The following is a 19269-nucleotide window of genomic DNA, read 5'->3' as shown; positions in this document are numbered from 1 at the left end:
GATCAATGAATGTGCCATGGTATAAGTGTATCACCAATTATCACATGTGTGGTTATGTGAAAGCATTACCTCATATGTATGAATCAAGGAATATGTGTCCCTGTAATTACTTAGAAATAATTTTGCTGTATGTCAGACAGCATTGCCTAATGCTAGGTGTACCCAAACACACCTGTAGCTTCCTGCTGTTGTCACTGTGATGGCGGAACAATTATGTAAAATGTGGATATAATCCTGTATTGGAACACATGCCTTATTAGGCAACAACATACATTACATTGTCTCATGTCCTCAGACCTGTGGAGGTGTCTTACTACAACTGGTATGGAAGGACAATCTAATCAGTTGACAACATCTGCCTTCAATGCAGTGTTTCAAAATGAAAATTAGAATCAACTCTTGTAAGAGGAAACATTGACACATGAAGATAGCACATGTGGGTAACAACACTGTTCACAACATGCACACTGAATGTGAGCAGCAATGTTGCGATTTGAACTATATACCTAACATCACAAGCTACTGAAAGTTTGCTGAAAAACAAGTACCACTTGAGATTTATTGTACAACTGTGACACTACATTTCAATGGATGTCATCACCATTGTGTATTACATCAATGTTTACACAAAAAGTGGTCACACAGCACAAGCCCATCATAGAGATATACATCACGTGTGTATTTGGAGCCTGTTGTGCACAGGAATAGGAAGAAACACACACTCAAAGATGACAGTCAGTGTCTTGTATTTGAGCTCTCTACCTATCTACTAACACAGTTTACTGGCAAGTGTATTATAGGCACATAAGCCACTGACCATAAGCTAATCACCCTAGATATCCACATCCCGCCCCCACCCCCCCACCCCAGTAAGGAAACCATGGTAAAAAATTTCTCCAAAGTCAACTTCATGCTTCTTAAGACAGAAGTGGTGAACTTCATGACACCCATGTAGATGGACAATACAGTTACGATTGCTGAATCCTACACAAATGCACTCTATAAGCACTTACACGAGTGCATGGATCGTGCTATCCAAAACAGAAACAAGACACTATCCTCCAAAAAAAGGAAGCCAATCTGGTGGTCCCCTGCCATAAACAAACTCTACAACAGAAGGAAGAGACTGTTGCAAAAGAGAGTAAAATACCATGAGTAGAGAAGCTCCCGGGTCAGCCTCAGTAAGAAGCTAAGATACCTTATAAGATCCTCCAAAGCTAGCTATGAAAACAACTAGCTATGAAAACAAAATTGCCACTGATTCTAGGGACAACTACAAAGCATTCTATAGCTATGTCAAGAATCAGAATGGCAACACCCAGATCTCCTCTGAGTTACAGCACAGCGGCACAAAAATTACAGAACCAGCTGATATTGCCAACATCCTGGCAGATAGGTTCAGTGCTAACTTTACCCCCCTCTCACCTCCTAAAGGGCCCATATCTATACAGGAAGAATGCAGAATCCCTGTAATCACAACTATGCAGGTAAAAGCTGCACACTCTAAAGCCAAAAACACAGCATCCATGGGACTGGACAACATCCCAGGCTGCGTTTTACATGAACTTCAGAACAAACTGGCTCCCCACCTAAGCATCATGTTCAATCATAGCCTCATGTCAGGCTTTGTGCCCATTGAATGTTGCACAGCAACAGGTATCCCACTCCACAAAGGGGGAGCCACCACTGATCCTGGGAACTATCGCCCTATTAGCCTGACGAGCCTGGTCTGTAAGGTCATGAAACGTATCATCATGGAACTCATAAACAAAGACATCGGTAACCTCCAAACTCTGGACACCACCCAGTTCGGGTTTGTGAAAGGCAGATCATGCCTCCTGAACCTGATTGACTTCTTTGAGGCAGTCACCAAAACCATAGTCGAGGATAAGGTGGTTCACACAGCCTATCTTGACTATGCCAAGGCTTTTGACACCATCTCCCATTCTGCGATTATAGCTAAACTCACTAAACTAGGTATAAATACATCACAAGATGGGTTGCCAAGTGGCTCACTGACAGAACCCACACTGTAAAAGTTGCAGACTCCAAATCTGACCACAAGGTTCAGTCCTAGGACCTCTCCTGTTTGGTATCTACTTCTCTGAAATACAGGCTAACACAGAAGGCCTTTGGCTAATGAAGTTCACAGATGACTGCAAACTAGGAGCCATAGTCAAGTCCCCAAATGATATGGACATTTTAAAGAAGGGCCTCACTGAGACAGATGCCTGGTGTCAGAGACATGGCCTCAAGCTCAATGCCAAAAAGTGCATTGTCATCCCCTTTGTTAAAAACTCTGTACCCATGAACTACCACACAGGCAGCAGTCAACTTAATGCCGAATGTGTGATAACAGACCTTGGAATCCAGGTGGACAGTAGTCTCTCCTTTGATAATCACATTGCCACAGTAGTCAGGAAATCCTTCTACATGGCACACCTCATCACAAAAGGGTTCGCATCCAGGAAAAATGATGTCATTGCTCCCCTCTACTCGACACTCATTAGACCCATTATAGAGTACAACGCCCCTTTTGGAATGTACCTCACAAGACATCTGCAGCAGCTGGAAAGGCCACAGAAGTACCTCACAAAGAGGATTACTGACCTCTAACAGATGCCATACACTGACCGTCTCAAAACACTCCAGCTTTACTCTGTCTTGTCTACTCCAAGGTGATCTCTGCCTAACATATAAAGCTATGTCAAACCCAGAGCTGTTGGACATGCTACACCTAAAGAAATCCCAATCCCTCCGAGCTACATGCTCTAGGGACCTAACCCTTGTTATCACAATAAACAGGACATGCTGGAGGGATAGACTCCTGTCCCAGAGACTTCCCATACTTTGGAACAAGCTACCCATCTATGTCAAGCAAAGTTCCTCATTAGCACTCTTCAAGAAAAATCTTGATGAGTGGATGGTAAATAGGAAATACACCCTGGGGATCACTTCTGTGGTTCTGCTTGACAGGGGCACAGGAAATTAACTTTCTTTGGTAGCATAAGCCAGGGAACCTTGTTGGCTAGGCTTACTTAGGCCCTTGGGCCGATAGCCTAGTACCTACCTGTGAACCTACCTATGAACATGCCACAGAAGAAGTCTAACTATATGTGAGCCACAGTGCATTTTTGAAGGGATAACATCAGCTGTATCATGCAAAGGAGCTGTGTGTGCAAAAATGACTTCTACAGTCATGTAAGATTCTAAATGTTGTCAGTACTAAGAGGTGTAAGACACTCGTGCATGCATTTACAGTAACACACACACACACACACACACACACACACACACACACACACACACACACACACACACACACACACACACACACACGAGATTCTCACTGCTGTTTTTGAACTCCATACCTATTTACTGACACTGTCTACATGCAAGTGTATTATTAGAAAAATAGATATAAATCCACATGGGCTATTTATTGATCTTGGATAGAATCACAGTTAAACATAATTTCTGAAAGCATATATTGTATACCTGAAATATTATTTCAGGTAAACAGGTGCCATTCTTCTAATTGTGACCCATAAATAGCACTAAAAGAACATTCCAATAACACATTGCTGACATTTCTCAGACATTCATCATTGAGATGATTATGGTTCCTGTTGAAAATCAGAAATGCAAATCAACATAAAAATTAGCAAAGAATGTTTGAAAAAGGAATGGTGCTTATTCAGAGATGGGAACGTCTGACTTGTATCTTGTGAAATTTACAATATCTTTCAGACATAAACTGAAAGGAATGATAAAATATTAGGTATTGCTAAAGCATTATAGATTTGTTATGACTTTAAAAGCATATAGTTTTATATATATATATATATATATATATATATATATATATATATATATATATATATAGCATATATAGTTATCTGTAATAACTACAGTTTACCTCAGGATATTCTGAATACTTTAAGTAGTGTGTACTTTATAGCAAATATGTTTCTACACAAAATGATACACTTCATATATAAAACACTCCTTTCTCATTAGATGAACCAGAACTGTTCAGTAGCTTAGCTTGGAAAATGTACATTTCTTCTATTAAAATAGTGCAGCATTCAACTTGAAATAAAATGAAAGTCTTACTTGACTAGTTAAGTTGGAAACCTGCTTTGCGTGTTCAATGTCAGGTCGACCTCCTGCAAAAACATATGTACTTGCTTCTGTTTTCTTCTTCTTGTATTCAGCCTGCAACACACAAAAGATAAATAATATTCTGTACCCTTGTGATGTACAAACTTACTGCATATCTGAAGTGCTAATTAATTTTGCATTATACAACAAACACTGTGCTTGACCACCCTGGTGATTTAACAAAAATAAACACTGAAAAAAAAAACATGATGGAAGACAAAGAGACGTCCTCACTTTATTTCTCAGTTAAGCACTTTCATCTGACACTCCTGGATAATTTCATAACTGAGTACAACATTGTCCTGTCATGTGCAATGCTTATTCTTAATACTTTTTTTAGATTATTACCCTAAGTATCTTTGATTCTATTTTTAAAATCTCTTAGACAAACTGCATTTCTAAAATAGGCTGTCTTCACATATCGCACCCGATACTTTCCTGGCAACCATTAAAACCAGTTTAATATGGTTAGTCTGAATCTTTGTATCGGTAATCTGGATGTTTGTATGGGTAATCAAAAGTTTTCATTTGGGATATGTGGTTTGAGAAGTATTAGGTGATTCTGTTGAGCTTCTTAATGGTCTCCTTGGCCCTAAGCTTGGCATGAACCTATGAACCCAATTTTCTAAAAGTCCATAGCTGTCATTTTTGTTCAATGATAGATGTAGGAGTTTTTCACTAATTGAAATATTAGTGAATTGTGTTGAAGCTTCCTACTGGACATCTTTTCAAAATAAGTGATTCACAGTCAGAATTTTAATGCCAACAAACATTAAAATATATTTAATTTATAATATTTCATCTACAAAAGCTTTATAAATTACTCATGTTAATAACAAATACATTAATTCAATTTTGCTGACTTGTTGAATAACACAGTACTTATTGTATTATCATGCTGGCTTTAGTTTACATTACTTGACACTGAAAAACTGAGTACTGAATGAAAACATGTAAATACATCATTTTATCATATTGATTTTTAGTGCAATGCAGTGGTGGTGCTGCGGTAGCATTGTCGCCTCACAGTAAGACGTTGTCCTGTTCGATTCACAGCTAGAGTGTCTTCTGTGTGGAGACATGCGTGAATGGGCGTACCTTTGCTGAAGGTTGTGCATCAGAGCTGGCAACTTGGCACGTAAAAATCTACTGCCAATCATTAGCGGACCGGAGTTCCACTGTGGCGACCCCTAACTGGGAAAAGCCGAAAGGCACAACAACAACAACAACATAGTGAGAATGTTTACATAGTATGAGTGCTCTTAAATAAAATATCATTTACCTCATACATGACAAGCACATGTGTGATGATGTCAGGTATTGCCAGCTATGCCTGGAGTAGTAGGCCAGTGGATGTGTAACATATACCAGCATAGCTAGCTGGAGGTTTGTAAAGAATTATATGTCATTAGTATATCAAACTGATTTGTACAGATACTTATGTTGAAAATGTATTTGTAAAGCTGCTTCTATTAAAAATGTACCAACAGTGGGTCCTGCTCGACAGAACAGAAATACACTGGTATGTCAGACTGCATTGTAACAGAGGATACTGGAAGAGAAGTTAGTCTCAGTCCAGCTAACTTTGAAAAATAATCTGAAATTAAATTACATTGTTTAAACCATAAAGATTGTCCTCCAGATTTAATAAAATCCATGTAGGCAAAGTGTACACCCTACACGGAAGGTACCTTGTCCATGTATGTGGATCCCCCTTGGTAGTGTGCCATGCATAGTAATGAAGGCACATAACTGAGGGAGAGCCAGGGGAGGCAGTATTGAATCAGTGTAAGGAGTGGTCACTAACTGTGTCCTTAGACGAGTAACACATCCCCCGGCATTGTCCAAATGTCTGATAGCAATAAATGCAATGTAATAATTATTATTTATTTTTTTAAGCTTCCACGGCATGGAGAGTAGTGACTGACACATGTCAGATGTCTAAAAATAGAAACCAGATGCATTTAATTAATGATTCAAAGGTCACCATTAAACATAACTTACTGGATTTGCGGGGCATAGCATGGCACTTAGTGGTGCTTAAACTTGGCTCAGAGGTATATGTGAAAGTATAGCAGCATTCCCCACATCTACGCAGCCAAGTGGTTATAATCATGGCCCTCTATGCAGTAGGTGCGGGGTTTGAATACAGGAAAGGGAAATTAACCAATCATGTTCTAAATATAAATTATGCCAATTATTTTAAATCATGATGTGCTGCACTTAGCTAAACTCTGGTAAGCCATGCTAAACCAAGATAAGGACTGCTAAAACAATCTCTGTTTAAGCACCGCTTGGCTGTGCTTAGCCAGTTTGTGCACTGCTAAGCATTTCTGAGAATTGCCAGTTTAAGCAGTGCTCAGCTCAGCTAAGCTAGTTTGTGTGGTGCTAAGCAACATGTCGCAGTTTTAAAAATGGCCCAATGGTGCATAAGGGAGGAAAAACCGGCTATATTAAGTACAATAGGTTGGAGTGCAGCATATTCTGTTGGACTTTGAACTGTGCAGGAACTATGGCAGGTGTTGGAGAGGGTGCATGCTTCCGGACCCAGTGGTGGGGCATTCTGGAGTGCAGGGTCATAGTCGGACTCTTCATGAAAGACCATGAACACAGGCTGGGCCAGTTTCAGGGATCAGAGTACAAGTCTGAGGCCAGGGACTGTCTGGCATGCAATCTCACCAGTGCAACAGTTACCCCCACACAGGTGAGCAGGTTATGACAATCTGAAGGGGGGAAGAAGAGGGGACTTCTGGACACCTGGGTCCAGGATGCTCAGGATGAGAATGCCCCACATATTTGTAAGTACTGTTAGCATTATTTTACCAATGCACAATCTGAATGTGTGATAGACAGGTATGCATAATGGTGTGCTTCTCTCCCTACAGCTGCAGAAGACAGAGCTTGCAACCTAGTGGCAAGGCAGGGCACCTGGCCAGGTTGTGCCATGAGTGTGGTGAGTACAGATTAATTTGCAATCTATAGTCAAATACACAAGATAGAGTAATTCATTCACTCCCAGTATGTACATACAGTACAGATTTGTGTATTGCAATGAATGTGGATATAGGCCTGTACTGCAATAACTGACTACTGCCAAGTATAGTGCAGTAAAGATTAGAGCATGAAACCTGATAATGTTAATGAAACAAAGTTTCTACTGCACTAATTGTAGAATTACAGCTGTATAGCAACACCTGTCTTATATAAACTGTTGTGCAATAAAGACTTGAATATATACCAATAACTGCATGAAGGCACCCCTAATAAAGCTGGGTTGTGCAATATGTGTGTAAGTAGGGCTGTTGTTCATGAAATCAAATATGACATCTGCTCTGAAATACAAACACAAAGAATACCACTAAGTGACTCAAGGTTAGCTAAGGAAGAGTGTTATGCTGAACTGTAGATTTAGAGCTGTATGACATTTTTTCTGCACTAACATCTGAAGCAATAACAGGAAAACCCAAGGTAGTTTGTGTATATCAGGATTGTTTTCTGTTAACCATTGCATTTCAGCTATATGCACTTCGGCTCTGAGGTACGGTGCTGCAGTTATGAAACTGTAATAGTTGTAGACTGAAAATATACTATCTGCAACTGTATGTGGTTCAGGAGGCCAAGTCAATACTCCAATATAGAGTGTACATGTCACAGATATTTCCACCCACTAAGAGTATATTGTGCAGACCTGCATTCTGTGCATTAATGTACAGTTTACCTAGTATCTCTGTCATGCATGAATGTTATGCATGTGTGTTCAAGTGTCAATACCAGGTCATATTTTGTTTCCAGATGAGCTCTAGGCAAAAATTAGTCAGTCAATGGTCAGCAGTGGCTACATCGCTCAGTAGCTCAGTTTGTTAAATGTTGTGTGTGATGTATATTTTTGCCAGACACAGACCAGGGTTTGAATCCAGTGACAGGTACTAGTAAATATTACTGAATCAGTTATGTATTGTTAACAGATGTTCTCCCCACAGGAATTACAGGTAAATGGGTGCAGTAGCCCTTAGTATGGGTTAATAATTTGTGTGTTCAGATGTAACAGAGTGTTAACAGCATTGATCAGGAATGTGATAAGACATCATAAAATAAAGGCAAAAAGTACAATACTAATAAAAGTTAATACATTAAATAAAATGTGTAATCTTGGTATGGCTGCATGCCTGGTGTGTCTGTGAATGTTTGCTGATAGTCTAACCCCATGCTGCCAAGGACGGCATAATAGTCGTATACTCTCTGTACTATACACCATACAAGTGTCACGCTGTCATGGACTGTAATTACTGTTGCCGAATCCCTCTGTCACAGATCTATAATTGACATGATTTTATCAATAGCACAGTCATACTACATCAGCCCACAGTACACCTTTGTAGTTGTATAGGTCCACCGAACATGTAATAGTCCTCTGTAGTTGTGTACCTGTAGGTGTTACTGATTGGCCCATACTGTCTCATGTGGATAGCTTGATAGGTATGTGCATGCAACAGCAGCTATAGGGCACTGTTATACATAAAGAAAGGGAAGACCTGTAAAGTATATTACAGTACTGTTGCAAACTATATAGCCTATACTGGTATTAATGGACTGTATTTCTCTCTCCCCCACCCCTTATCTTCATCATAATTTATTATTGTTATAGATTGGTTATGGTTTACTGTTAACATATGTTCCTTAAATGTTATGGTGGGCCTTGTGTTTTATTATTATGTATTACAATGGTTGCATACTAACATATCATGTTGAATTACCTATGTTGTTGTCCTTATGCTGTAACTGTTACTGGCATCATTTACTATACTGACTGTTCTCTTACATATTGTTGTGTTCCATATATTATGTAATGTTATATTATTGGGTTATTTGCAATGTTCTGGCATTCTATTATAACTAACTACATGGTTTGTTAATTACTAACCTATACACATTGAAATACCTCAACACCACAGCTCAACAGGGTAGGCCGGTATCTGGCGATCCGCCTACCCTACCTCAGGTGGCCATGTTACCAGGTCCCAGCATGTCTGGGACCCAAGCCAGTGGTGCCCCCTCTACTGGAACTGCCTCAGGAGACAGAGCTCGTCCCCCTGGGAGAGGGGGTAGAGGGGGGTTTTCTCCCAGGATCAGCTACTGGAGATGGTGTGCAGGATAGTTCATCATGGGTATGAGCAACACCTGTGCTGGATTGAGGGCAGACTCACCAACCTGGAAGGGCCTGGCAGCCCCGAAACCCAGCCTCCAGCAAAGACAACTTTGGGGCAGTGAAGGACCAGTGTTGACTGCCCATGGGTGGGGAGCTCAGTCACACTGCTACCATCTGGGGGCACGTGGACCTCTGATTCCAGAACACCCTCCCCATCCAAGGTTTTTATCCCCCTTATGTGTCACACACCACCCCCGTATGCTGTCTTGTCTGTATTGTCTGTCTGCAAATGCAATCACTTCTACCCAACTTACCTCCCCACACATATTGATATCTCTTCCTCAACATTCCATTCTCTCCTTTAAAAAAAATATTGCCTCATACATAGGTCTCCATTTTGCACGTGTCCACTGGATGTAACTAATTATTACATTAATCAATCAACAGATTTATGTTGCCCTCAGGCCTCTCTCTGGGGCCTGAGGCTCCAAATTACAAATTCTGTAAAACCTGCACAGTTGTTGCTGTACAAGAAATTGAGAACTATGGTCCTTTCCTATACCCATCCTGCACATCCCTACCTGCCTTTCAGTATGTTTTCCCCATGCTTGCCCCCATTTAACCACTTTCCTATCACCCCTTTTTCTTTTTTTCTTTTTAGCGTGGGTTTCAGTGGCACTAAGTGGTGCAGCTCATCACTCAAGCCCACACAAATTGCTTAAAAGTGCCTTAATCATCTTATGTGTTTCTGACAGTGTTAGGCACACCTGCAAAATAATCACCCTTGCCACGTCTCAAACCCAGGACCCTGTCAACTACAGCACAGTGCATTAATCCACAAGGCCACTCAAGTCTGAACTAAAGCAGGTGTTTCCACCAACATATCCTGATTGCCACTGACACACTGCAAGTATATATAATATGGAAATTGGCAGTGTACTTGGGACAGTACACATCCAAATAAATATTACTGGATGTACGCGAGGCCTGGGATGGCAGGTATAGCTGTCAACTATACAGACTATCGCAGAATGTCCACAGTTGTGCCCCTTAGTTTTGGCATGATTTCACAAAAACATATTTGTCTGCTAAAGTACTAGCAAGTCATTAAGGACTGATGTTAGAAAATCATGACAGACGTTTGAGTGTCACATCTCATACCCATCAGAAAACACATGCTAATGCAATTCTTGTGTCACAGACTGTATACATGTACATATATCTTGCAAATACAGCTGCTGCAGTAGTGACTTAGTACCTCAGACTGTTAAAGGCTATGATGATTTATTTTTTTAAATTTTCTTTGAAAATATCTGCTATTACATTCTAGTATAAAGTTTGGCAGGACTGAATTCCATAGCTTTTTAAATGCAACAGAATACAATAAGGATTTTGTGGTAATTAGCAAGTTATGACTGACAGGTTGTAGATCCCACAGTCCTGGGTTCAAATCCAGTGTGTTGCACTTCAATTATATTCTTGTGAATACAGCAATTAATGACTGAGTCATGCAATTTTAACCAAAACAGGTTGCTACTACTGAATTAACTGCTACCCATGTTACCAAGTCACAGGCCTGTAGGTAGGGACACACTGCACATATGCGTATAGCCTACTTACATTTCGCCTACTACTCTCTGATTGGCACTGTTACATAACAGATGTACCTTAAGCACATGCCTCGACTAGACTGTTATGGGCACTGTCACCCTGGGTCTGCTGTAATGACAGACCTGACACTGCTCCCTCAGTGACACATACAGCTTGCTGTCCTCCCCACTATGAGTCCTAGGCAAAAAGCAGCAGCTGCAGGCTCCAACATATGCAGCTGTATGTTACGTTACCTGCTACAGACCTACCATACCTCACAAGCCCCTAGAACAAGGGAGCCACACAACACCCATACATAAAGGGGTGGGGCAAAGGTCAAGTGACAGGGACATGTGTCACAATCTGCCCCTACAAACATACAAAGCTGATAGACTAGCAGCTACTGCAGCAGCATGCATACTGTGATGGGTATGATGTCTGATTTTCACGTCTCTTGCTCCTTACTAACCTCATCCCACAATGTTTAACACTGAACTGCCAGATAATCATAAAGTCGTTTGACAATGGCCAAACATAGCATGCAAAACTGTGGACATACCTCATAAATCTCAACAGTGGACAGTATTTGCATCTACTCTCTGAAATGCTGTAGTCTCCACACCTCACGAATGCCCATCTCACAGACTAAGAAAGGGGCCAAGGCCTACATGAAGGCCTTAAATATTGCACTGCTGTGCCATGTCATTGGCTAATGAAATTGCAACTGAGCTGTTCTGGATCCAATTAGCAAGTCTGAGCCATGGATTGTGCACAGACAATTACCTGTCAAAGAGCATTACCTACAAAAGGCAAGCAACTGCCTATTGGAAACAGGTCTGTAACTTTCTTTACCATGACAGACTGTAATTTACCAAGCATTGTTCTTGAGAATTTCTTCACAAAAGGATTAAGTCATTCTACCAGGTAGGTAAAACAAGTCCGCATATAATGGGACGCAGATGGGAGGATGCAGTTATAGGGAATAAGGTTTACAACAGTAGGCCTATAGTACATCTCTGGGAATGACATGTAGTTGATACTCTACTGTACAGCCGGTACAGGCATGCCTTTCAACTGAGCCTGCTGTGAATTACATCACAGCTGTGGACCTCTCACTTCCTTCTACAATGGTAGACTCCTGTACGAATTCTACTGGATTATGTTTTCGACACATTGACAGTAAGTAAGGGTGGACATAGCTGCCATATCACATGGTGTACTGTCATTCAGCTCCTCTCAGTCTGTGAATGTCACACAGGAATAGTTCAGACATTGTAAAGGTGTCCCAGACTGTCCCTGACGTATTCTAGCTAGATCACAGTTTAGTTGACATTTGTATGTCATTGCTTGAGAGCTATGGCTAACATACCTGGAAACTCCCTACAGCAGGAAGTTAGGTCATAACCATTATTACTGGGGAGACACAGAACAAAACTCAGCAACAGAGTGTAAATATTAGTCATACAAAGTGAGAGTATGAATAGAGTAACAGATATTACTGTAGCATAACTGTTTTCTGAGGGTTCTGGCGTGTGACAGCCAGATTCTCTATATTCTAAGAAGAACCATCAATTACTGGCCAACCGCTTGCCAGATGTCCACAAGTTTGTGCCAAAATGACCACATATATCAAGCACACATACACATTTGGCAGACATCTGTGTACTGGAGAATTATGATGCCTACAGGGAGGATACACTACAGCAGGTTTGCATTGCTGTCTGTCATTGTATCACAATGATATTGCTAGACTGTCCCCATATACTTGTAAAAACACACACCTATGTGTCTGACAGTGGTGGTATGACATAGTAGTGGGACTTTGCCCACAGAGGACACACCACAGTAGATGGCATTGATGGGTGTGGAGACATAAAACACACCCTGTCATGGCCCACAGGGACATACCCAGTATTGCTACTATGCTGGTGATAGTGACATACATAGTGTGTTGATAGACTGCAGGGTATGGTGTGGGAGGTAGCAGTGGATAGTGCAGGCCAATTTGGATGTGCAGGGTCAGTACTCCATAGATATCAATGTATCTGGTCCTGTGATGTGTTCCACTCTTGTTGTCTTTCGGAAAGGATGTACCAAATGAGGCACCTGCCATTTTCAGAGGCTGACAATAATGTCATCCTGGATGGCCTCAGACTGCATCTCAACATTCTGTTGTCCAGGACTCACCAGCATAGTGACCAATGTGCAGCACTGTGGGCTGACCTCATCACAGCAGTCAACCAAGTAAGCCTACAGGACAGAATCTAAGAGCAGTCCAACAAGGGGCCACAGATATGGTCAATGCTGCATGGCAATGTGCTGCCGCTGTGGCCAGGGACTGTGCTGCCACTTGTGGAGGGTCTGCAGCTGAAAAAACACTCTCAGCCACAGAGGAATTCCTGGCAAACCTGGGAACAACCACCAGCTCCCAAGCATCCATTACCCCATACATCCTGGAGGTTGGTACCATAGCATCCACATCAGAGGAGCATCCAGGTAAGCTTCCTGTGTTCATCAGTGTATTATTGTATCAGTCATTGTGGCACCCTATGCATACCAGTAAACGGGTGTCAGGTCTATCTGCATTGGGGAGGTGGCTTAGTTTTAACACACAGTTGTGCACACATACTCAGAATGTCAGCAATGTAGGCAGTATCACATTAGCTACTTTACATGTTGACATATGCACATATTACCCTGTAACAATATTACCCTGTAGCAATGCCACATTTGGAATTGCTGACAATACCTCTCCCTCCACAGGTACGTCAGGTGTTGCTGGAGTCCAAGGTTCTGTACCTTGTAAGTGTGATACTGTTGTTGTACAGATCATATATACCCTAAGAATGTTAAAAGCTGACATTTTGCCCTAGGCACAACTGTTATGCTTAATCAGAGTACAATATTTGTATGGTCAATTTTGGAGAGGTTATCTGACGTGCATTGAACAGGAAATCACAGTTGTGTGTTTGCAGGAGCAGTAACACATTTGCACTGGGAAGATCTATGCATTCTGCTATACAGGAGGCAATCACTCCACAGATGTCTGTTCTCACACAATAAGAAGATGGTACATACCTGAGGCAGTGATAATGGAACTGGCACAGTATGTCCAAAATGGGTGCACTGTGTTTTAGTTATAGGTTTATCACATACACTGACATATTTCTTAACCCACAGGTGTATAGTACTGGCAACATTAACCGGACATAGTTGCAGTGCATGTTATAAAGACCCTGTCTTGTCTGTATATGTTGTAGTCTTCTTGTGTGTTCTGCATGGGATCAGAAATAAGATGTAGTATGTGTAATGCAGTTTTGGATCCTCACCTGTAGGTGTATGTGTGTGGATTACTAGACAAAACAGTACAGTTAGTAATTTACTTATTTTGTCTTCTTCCTCATAGGTTTACGTGGGGGTTGAAGTGTGTCCCCCTCACAACCTGATGTCAGTCTCTCGTTGGACACTGATGATGATGGTGGCCATAGTGAGGCACAAGTGTGGTTGTTGGGGGCTGAATATGTCCCATGGGTTGACATCCCACTTCCTTCCCCAGTGTCCCCACACACAGTCAGTAAGCCCACACATTCCCAGTCCCCTGCAGCCACAGATATTGCACAGTCAGAGTGTGGCGACATCAAACAGGAGAGTGTGGCAACTATGGCATCAGTGAGTGTAGACACTACCCATAGCCAAAGAGCTGGTGAGGTCCCACACCGGCAGATTGACATGGGTGCTCAAAGGAGGAATGTTCCCTATCCGCCACCTGTCACAGGTGTCACATCATGGGGTAACTCGATGTATGTTTCAATCCATCATGGAGGCACAGGAACATTCAGAATGCAGCACCATATGGATGCTCAGCATCATGGATGCAGCACAATCTGACATCCGTGACTCCCTCCACCACACTGGTGATGCCATGGATCATTTCACTGATGTAGTGGACAGATGGTGGGCTGAGGTGCTGTATGCTGGCATGTGTCATGAGTACACATCAAAGTTTGTGTACCTTTGTTGCATGATGTTAGATTGGTGGTAATCTTGCAGAATGACAGGTGTCTCACAGAACTGTGTATGTTTTTGTTCCAAGGTCTGAGTGGCCAAGCTATGGAGACTTGGTGGCAATGCAGCAGCACAGGGCAACATGGCTGCACAGCAGAAATATGACATCAGCAAGGTATGACTGTATATGTGCATGGTTACATAGGTGCATATGTGTAGAACAGCGTGCCTGGGACAATAGGGGGGCAGTCAGTGTAGTCTTGCATGCATACCCTGTGACAAGGCCTGCTACTTTTGGTATATGTCACCTGGGTTTTCTGTACACACAAATGTACGTGGTGGTGGATAACATGTATGCTTTAGTAGATGTGGGCTATTTAGGGCCAGCAGCTAGTGACAGAGCAGTAAAATGCATGACAATTGCACACCCATAAAGCCACACAGTATGTGCACTGCTGCATGGAAATATATTTGTGCACTCACACACATAGAGTTGCCTTTAGTGATATTAAAACCTCTACCTATCTATTAGTATACACTATAGCACTAAGTACTTATCACATGCGCAGCAGAGCTTATCTGTTTTGACATTGTCAGCCAGTGCTGTTAAGGTGGATGACATCAGCTGGCCTTGAAAAGGATGGCAATCAGGAGGCTGGCAGGTAGTCATAGAGCCTTAAAATGTATAGCTATTGCACAGAGATGGGCACATTGCTGCAATAGGATATATTTACACACACACACACACACACACACACACACACACACACACACACACACACACACACACACACACACACACAGTTGCCATTTTGGAGATTAGAACCCCTACCTATCTATTAGTACACACTATAGCACTAAGTCCTTATCGCAGGCACCACAGAGCTTTTCTGTTTTGACATTGTCAGCCAGTGCTGTTACTGTGGATGACATTAGCAGGTGTTGACAGGAAGGTCAATGTTCAGGAGGATGCTAGTCACAGGGCCATAAAATGATTGGCCATTGCACAGAGATAGGCCAGAAGGGCATGTCTGCACTGCTGTAAGGGAAATATCTACCCACCCAGCCAGAGTGGCTGAAGTGAGATTAGAACCCCAACCTACCTACTATTACATACTACAGCTGGCAGTACTAATTGCACACACCTCCAGTTACATGTGATATACATGTTGCTGCAGCCACAGTACTTGTGAGGTATGCAGACTGGTCTTGTCTTACACAGCCTGTGTAACCTGCAGAGTGAACCTGCTTTAGGCTATTATTGCATTTAATGTACTAGCAGTAGCATACCTGTTAATACCTCTGCTATGGCCAAAAAATTGAGAAACAGACAGAATTAGAATCAGCAGAGAGAATGCAGTATTTGGAGGCTGAAGAAAATGAGAAACAGTGCCAACATGAGAAGGAGATGCTGACTCTTCATCAGGGTCAAGAGGTAATAGGGAAAGGAATACCTGAATGCCAGAAACAAAAAAGGTCAGTACATTTCTTCCACAGTTTACAGGGGGTAATACTTTTGATAGTTTTGTTCATAGATTTGAAAGAGTATGTACACAGTATGATGTTGATGTTGACCAGTGGCTCTGGGTACAGTTCCTGACCCCATTACTCCATGGTAAAGCTGTAACTGCTGTTTCTAAATAGCCTGATACTGATTGCTTAAACTATGACAAAGTAAAGCAAAGTTTATTGGAATGCTTTAAGTTAACACCTGGAGCTTACAAAAAAAAGGTTTGTGAGCATAGATGCAAGACAGATGAGAGTGTATGTGATTATACTACTGAGTTAAGCACTAATTTTCATAGATGGGGAGTGGGTATCAGATTTCCACTTTTGAAAGGCTGTCAGATGTTTCATTTAGGGAACAAGCCGTTAGTACTTTGCCTGAGGATGTGAGAATCTGGTTGTCAGACCAGGAGTGTAACTTTACAGATGAGCTATGGAAAAAAGGGAATCTCTACTTAGCAAGGAGGGCATCACTGCACAAGAAGGGGATATCCAGTGCTGCACATGGATATAAAGGAACCCCTGATGGTTAGCCTAAACCACCCCAAAAGAGTCCACTAGTAAGAGGGGAAGACACTATTTCAGGTACATGGACAGGATCAAGGGTTAGATGTTTTAAATGAAAACAGTGGGGCCATGTAGCATACAGATGTCCACAGAAGCAAGGCGGGGAACAAAAGGTGGGGGAGGCAGCAAGTGGGAATAACAATTATCCAATGGTAAGTTGTCTTGAAACAACAGGGGTACCAGACTACCACTGGAACCGATTTCCTATCTTAGTGGATGTACAACAGGCCACTGCTAAGACAGACACAGCCTCTGACATACCAATTGTAAAGCCTGCAGTTGTTAAAGAGGAACAGTACTTACTTGGGCAGTCCACTCCAGCCAGAGGTTTAAGAAGGACCCCATTCCAAATACCTTTGGCCAGGGTTCACCTTGACTGGGAGGGTGGAAAATGTAGCAAGAAGTAGGTGTGTTTGAGGATATCCCTGCAGGTGTCTTGATGGGGAATGCCTTTGATAAACAGTACCTTGTGTGTATGCAGTGACACACAGTCAGGCTTGGAGACAGCCATGTGGGTCTGGTAGCCTGAGGGAGACCCAGACAGACCCCACACCTGTAGCTGGGGCTGGTGATGTGGCTATTTCAGTGAGGGAGCTACACTGTAGCAGTGAGCCTGAAGATGAGCCACAGCTGCTGGTAGGTACTGATGTTCCTTTGGATAGGGTAATGGCAAGGGAGAGGTGAGTGGTAGTGCCCAGACTGACAGTGAGGAACTGATGTCAGAAGACACCAGACTTACTGTGGAAGGGGAGCTGGGAAGGATCACAAAGGTAAAGTCGAGACAGGCTCAGCTCTTGGACCCTACACTAAGAGTCTTGAGGGAGGTTGCTAAGGAGGCACCTGATTCTCAATGAAAAAGGGAGTCTGTATATTGGAACAAAGGGTTACTGTATACAGAATGGACCCCTGATGGAGGGCTATAGGTTGAGGTAATACACCAGTCGGTAGTCTCCAATGTCTACCATCTGGCACTTCTAGCCATAGGCCATGACATTCCTTTTGCAGGTGATATGGGCATAAAAGATCCCAAGAGATGTATTATGCAGAACTTTTATTTGCCCAGGATTTTTAAGGATGTAACAGGGTACTGCAGAAACTGTGAGCAGTGCCAAAATGTAGCCATGGAAGGAGAGAAGGTCAAAGCACTTTTGATGCCTCTGCCTGTGATGGAGGAGCCATTTCAAAGGGAACTATGGATACTGTGGGGCCTCTAAGTATCTCAAGTACCACAGGGGAGAAGCATATCCTGGTGGTTGTAGATGATACTACTAGATACCCTGAGGCAGTGACTGTGTCCTCCATCGAGACAGAGAAGATGGCAAATGCTTTGTTAGAGATTTTCAGCAGGGTAGGCTTCTCCAGCGAAACACTGACTGACACAAGTGTCACTTTCATGTCTGACTTGATGACTTGTCTGTGGAGCACTGTGGGGTGAAGCACCTAAAGACCATCCCCTACCAGCCCCAGACTACTGGTCTTGTGGAAAGGTTAACCTCTACACTGAAGACCATGCTACAAGCATTTGCAGACCGGTTTAAGTGAAACTGGGACAAATATTTACCTCATCTGCTGTTTGCATACAGAGAGGTACCCCAGGGATCTACATGTTTTTCACCCTTTGAGTTGCTGTATAGGCATAGGGTGAGAGCGCCTTTAGATTTGATTCAAGATGAGTGGGAGGGTGAGTGTAAATCCCACAAGGTGTCTGTTGTGGCATATATCTTAAACCTCAGGACAAGGCTTAGAAAGCTCATGGGCTTGGCCTAAGAGAACCTGGGAGGAACCCAACAGCAGAAAAGGTCTGGTATGCCAGGAATGCTCAAGCCTATGAGTATGTTGTGGGACAGCAGGTTATGGTGCTCATTCCTGTCAGACACAATAAGCTGCAGGCAGTTTGGGAAGGACCCTTCAAAGTGGTAAGGAAAGTCAGTGATGTTAACTACATGGTACAACTGCTAGACAGGAGGCAGAACCACAAACTGTAACATGTTAACGTGATGAAGCCTTACCATGATAGGGAGGCCCTTGTGCTGAGTATTTGCAGTAGGTGGCAGGAGGAGTCTGAGAGGGATCTATGGCTACATTGAGCCAGTCAGCAAAATTACAAATTACTAAGGTGGAGCCTATGGCTGCAGGCATATGATATGATAGTGCAGCACGATAGTGGAGTCAGCAATGCCAATGCAGATGGGCTCTCAAGACAGGGTATGGGTTAATGTGTTCTCAGACAGGATCATGTCCTTCAAGCCATGTTTCTCAAGGGTTACTTAAACAACTGGCTTGAGTCTTCA

At 42.5% G+C, this 19269-nt stretch overlaps 1 protein-coding gene across 3 annotated transcripts in view; it reads right to left on the bottom strand.

Annotated features, from left to right (window-relative positions):
- LOC122796246 (nebulette-like) overlaps positions 1-19269 on the bottom strand; it is a 1283698-nt gene that overhangs the window by 916734 nt on the left and 347695 nt on the right. For all 3 annotated transcript variants that reach the window (XM_044064567.1, XM_044064568.1, XM_044064569.1), the window contains exon 7: positions 4117-4218. In XM_044064567.1, the coding sequence (XP_043920502.1) occupies positions 4117-4218 (102 nt within the window). The remainder of the gene's footprint in view (positions 1-4116; positions 4219-19269) is intronic.

This window comes from Protopterus annectens, chromosome 3.part0 (genome assembly GCF_019279795.1).
Source record: "Protopterus annectens isolate FY-2018-M chromosome 3.part0, PAN1.0, whole genome shotgun sequence".
Classification (NCBI taxonomy): domain Eukaryota; kingdom Metazoa; phylum Chordata; order Ceratodontiformes; family Protopteridae; genus Protopterus; species Protopterus annectens.
The sequence above is the reverse complement of the archived record's forward strand: the minus strand, read 5'-3'. Positions and strand labels throughout refer to the sequence as shown.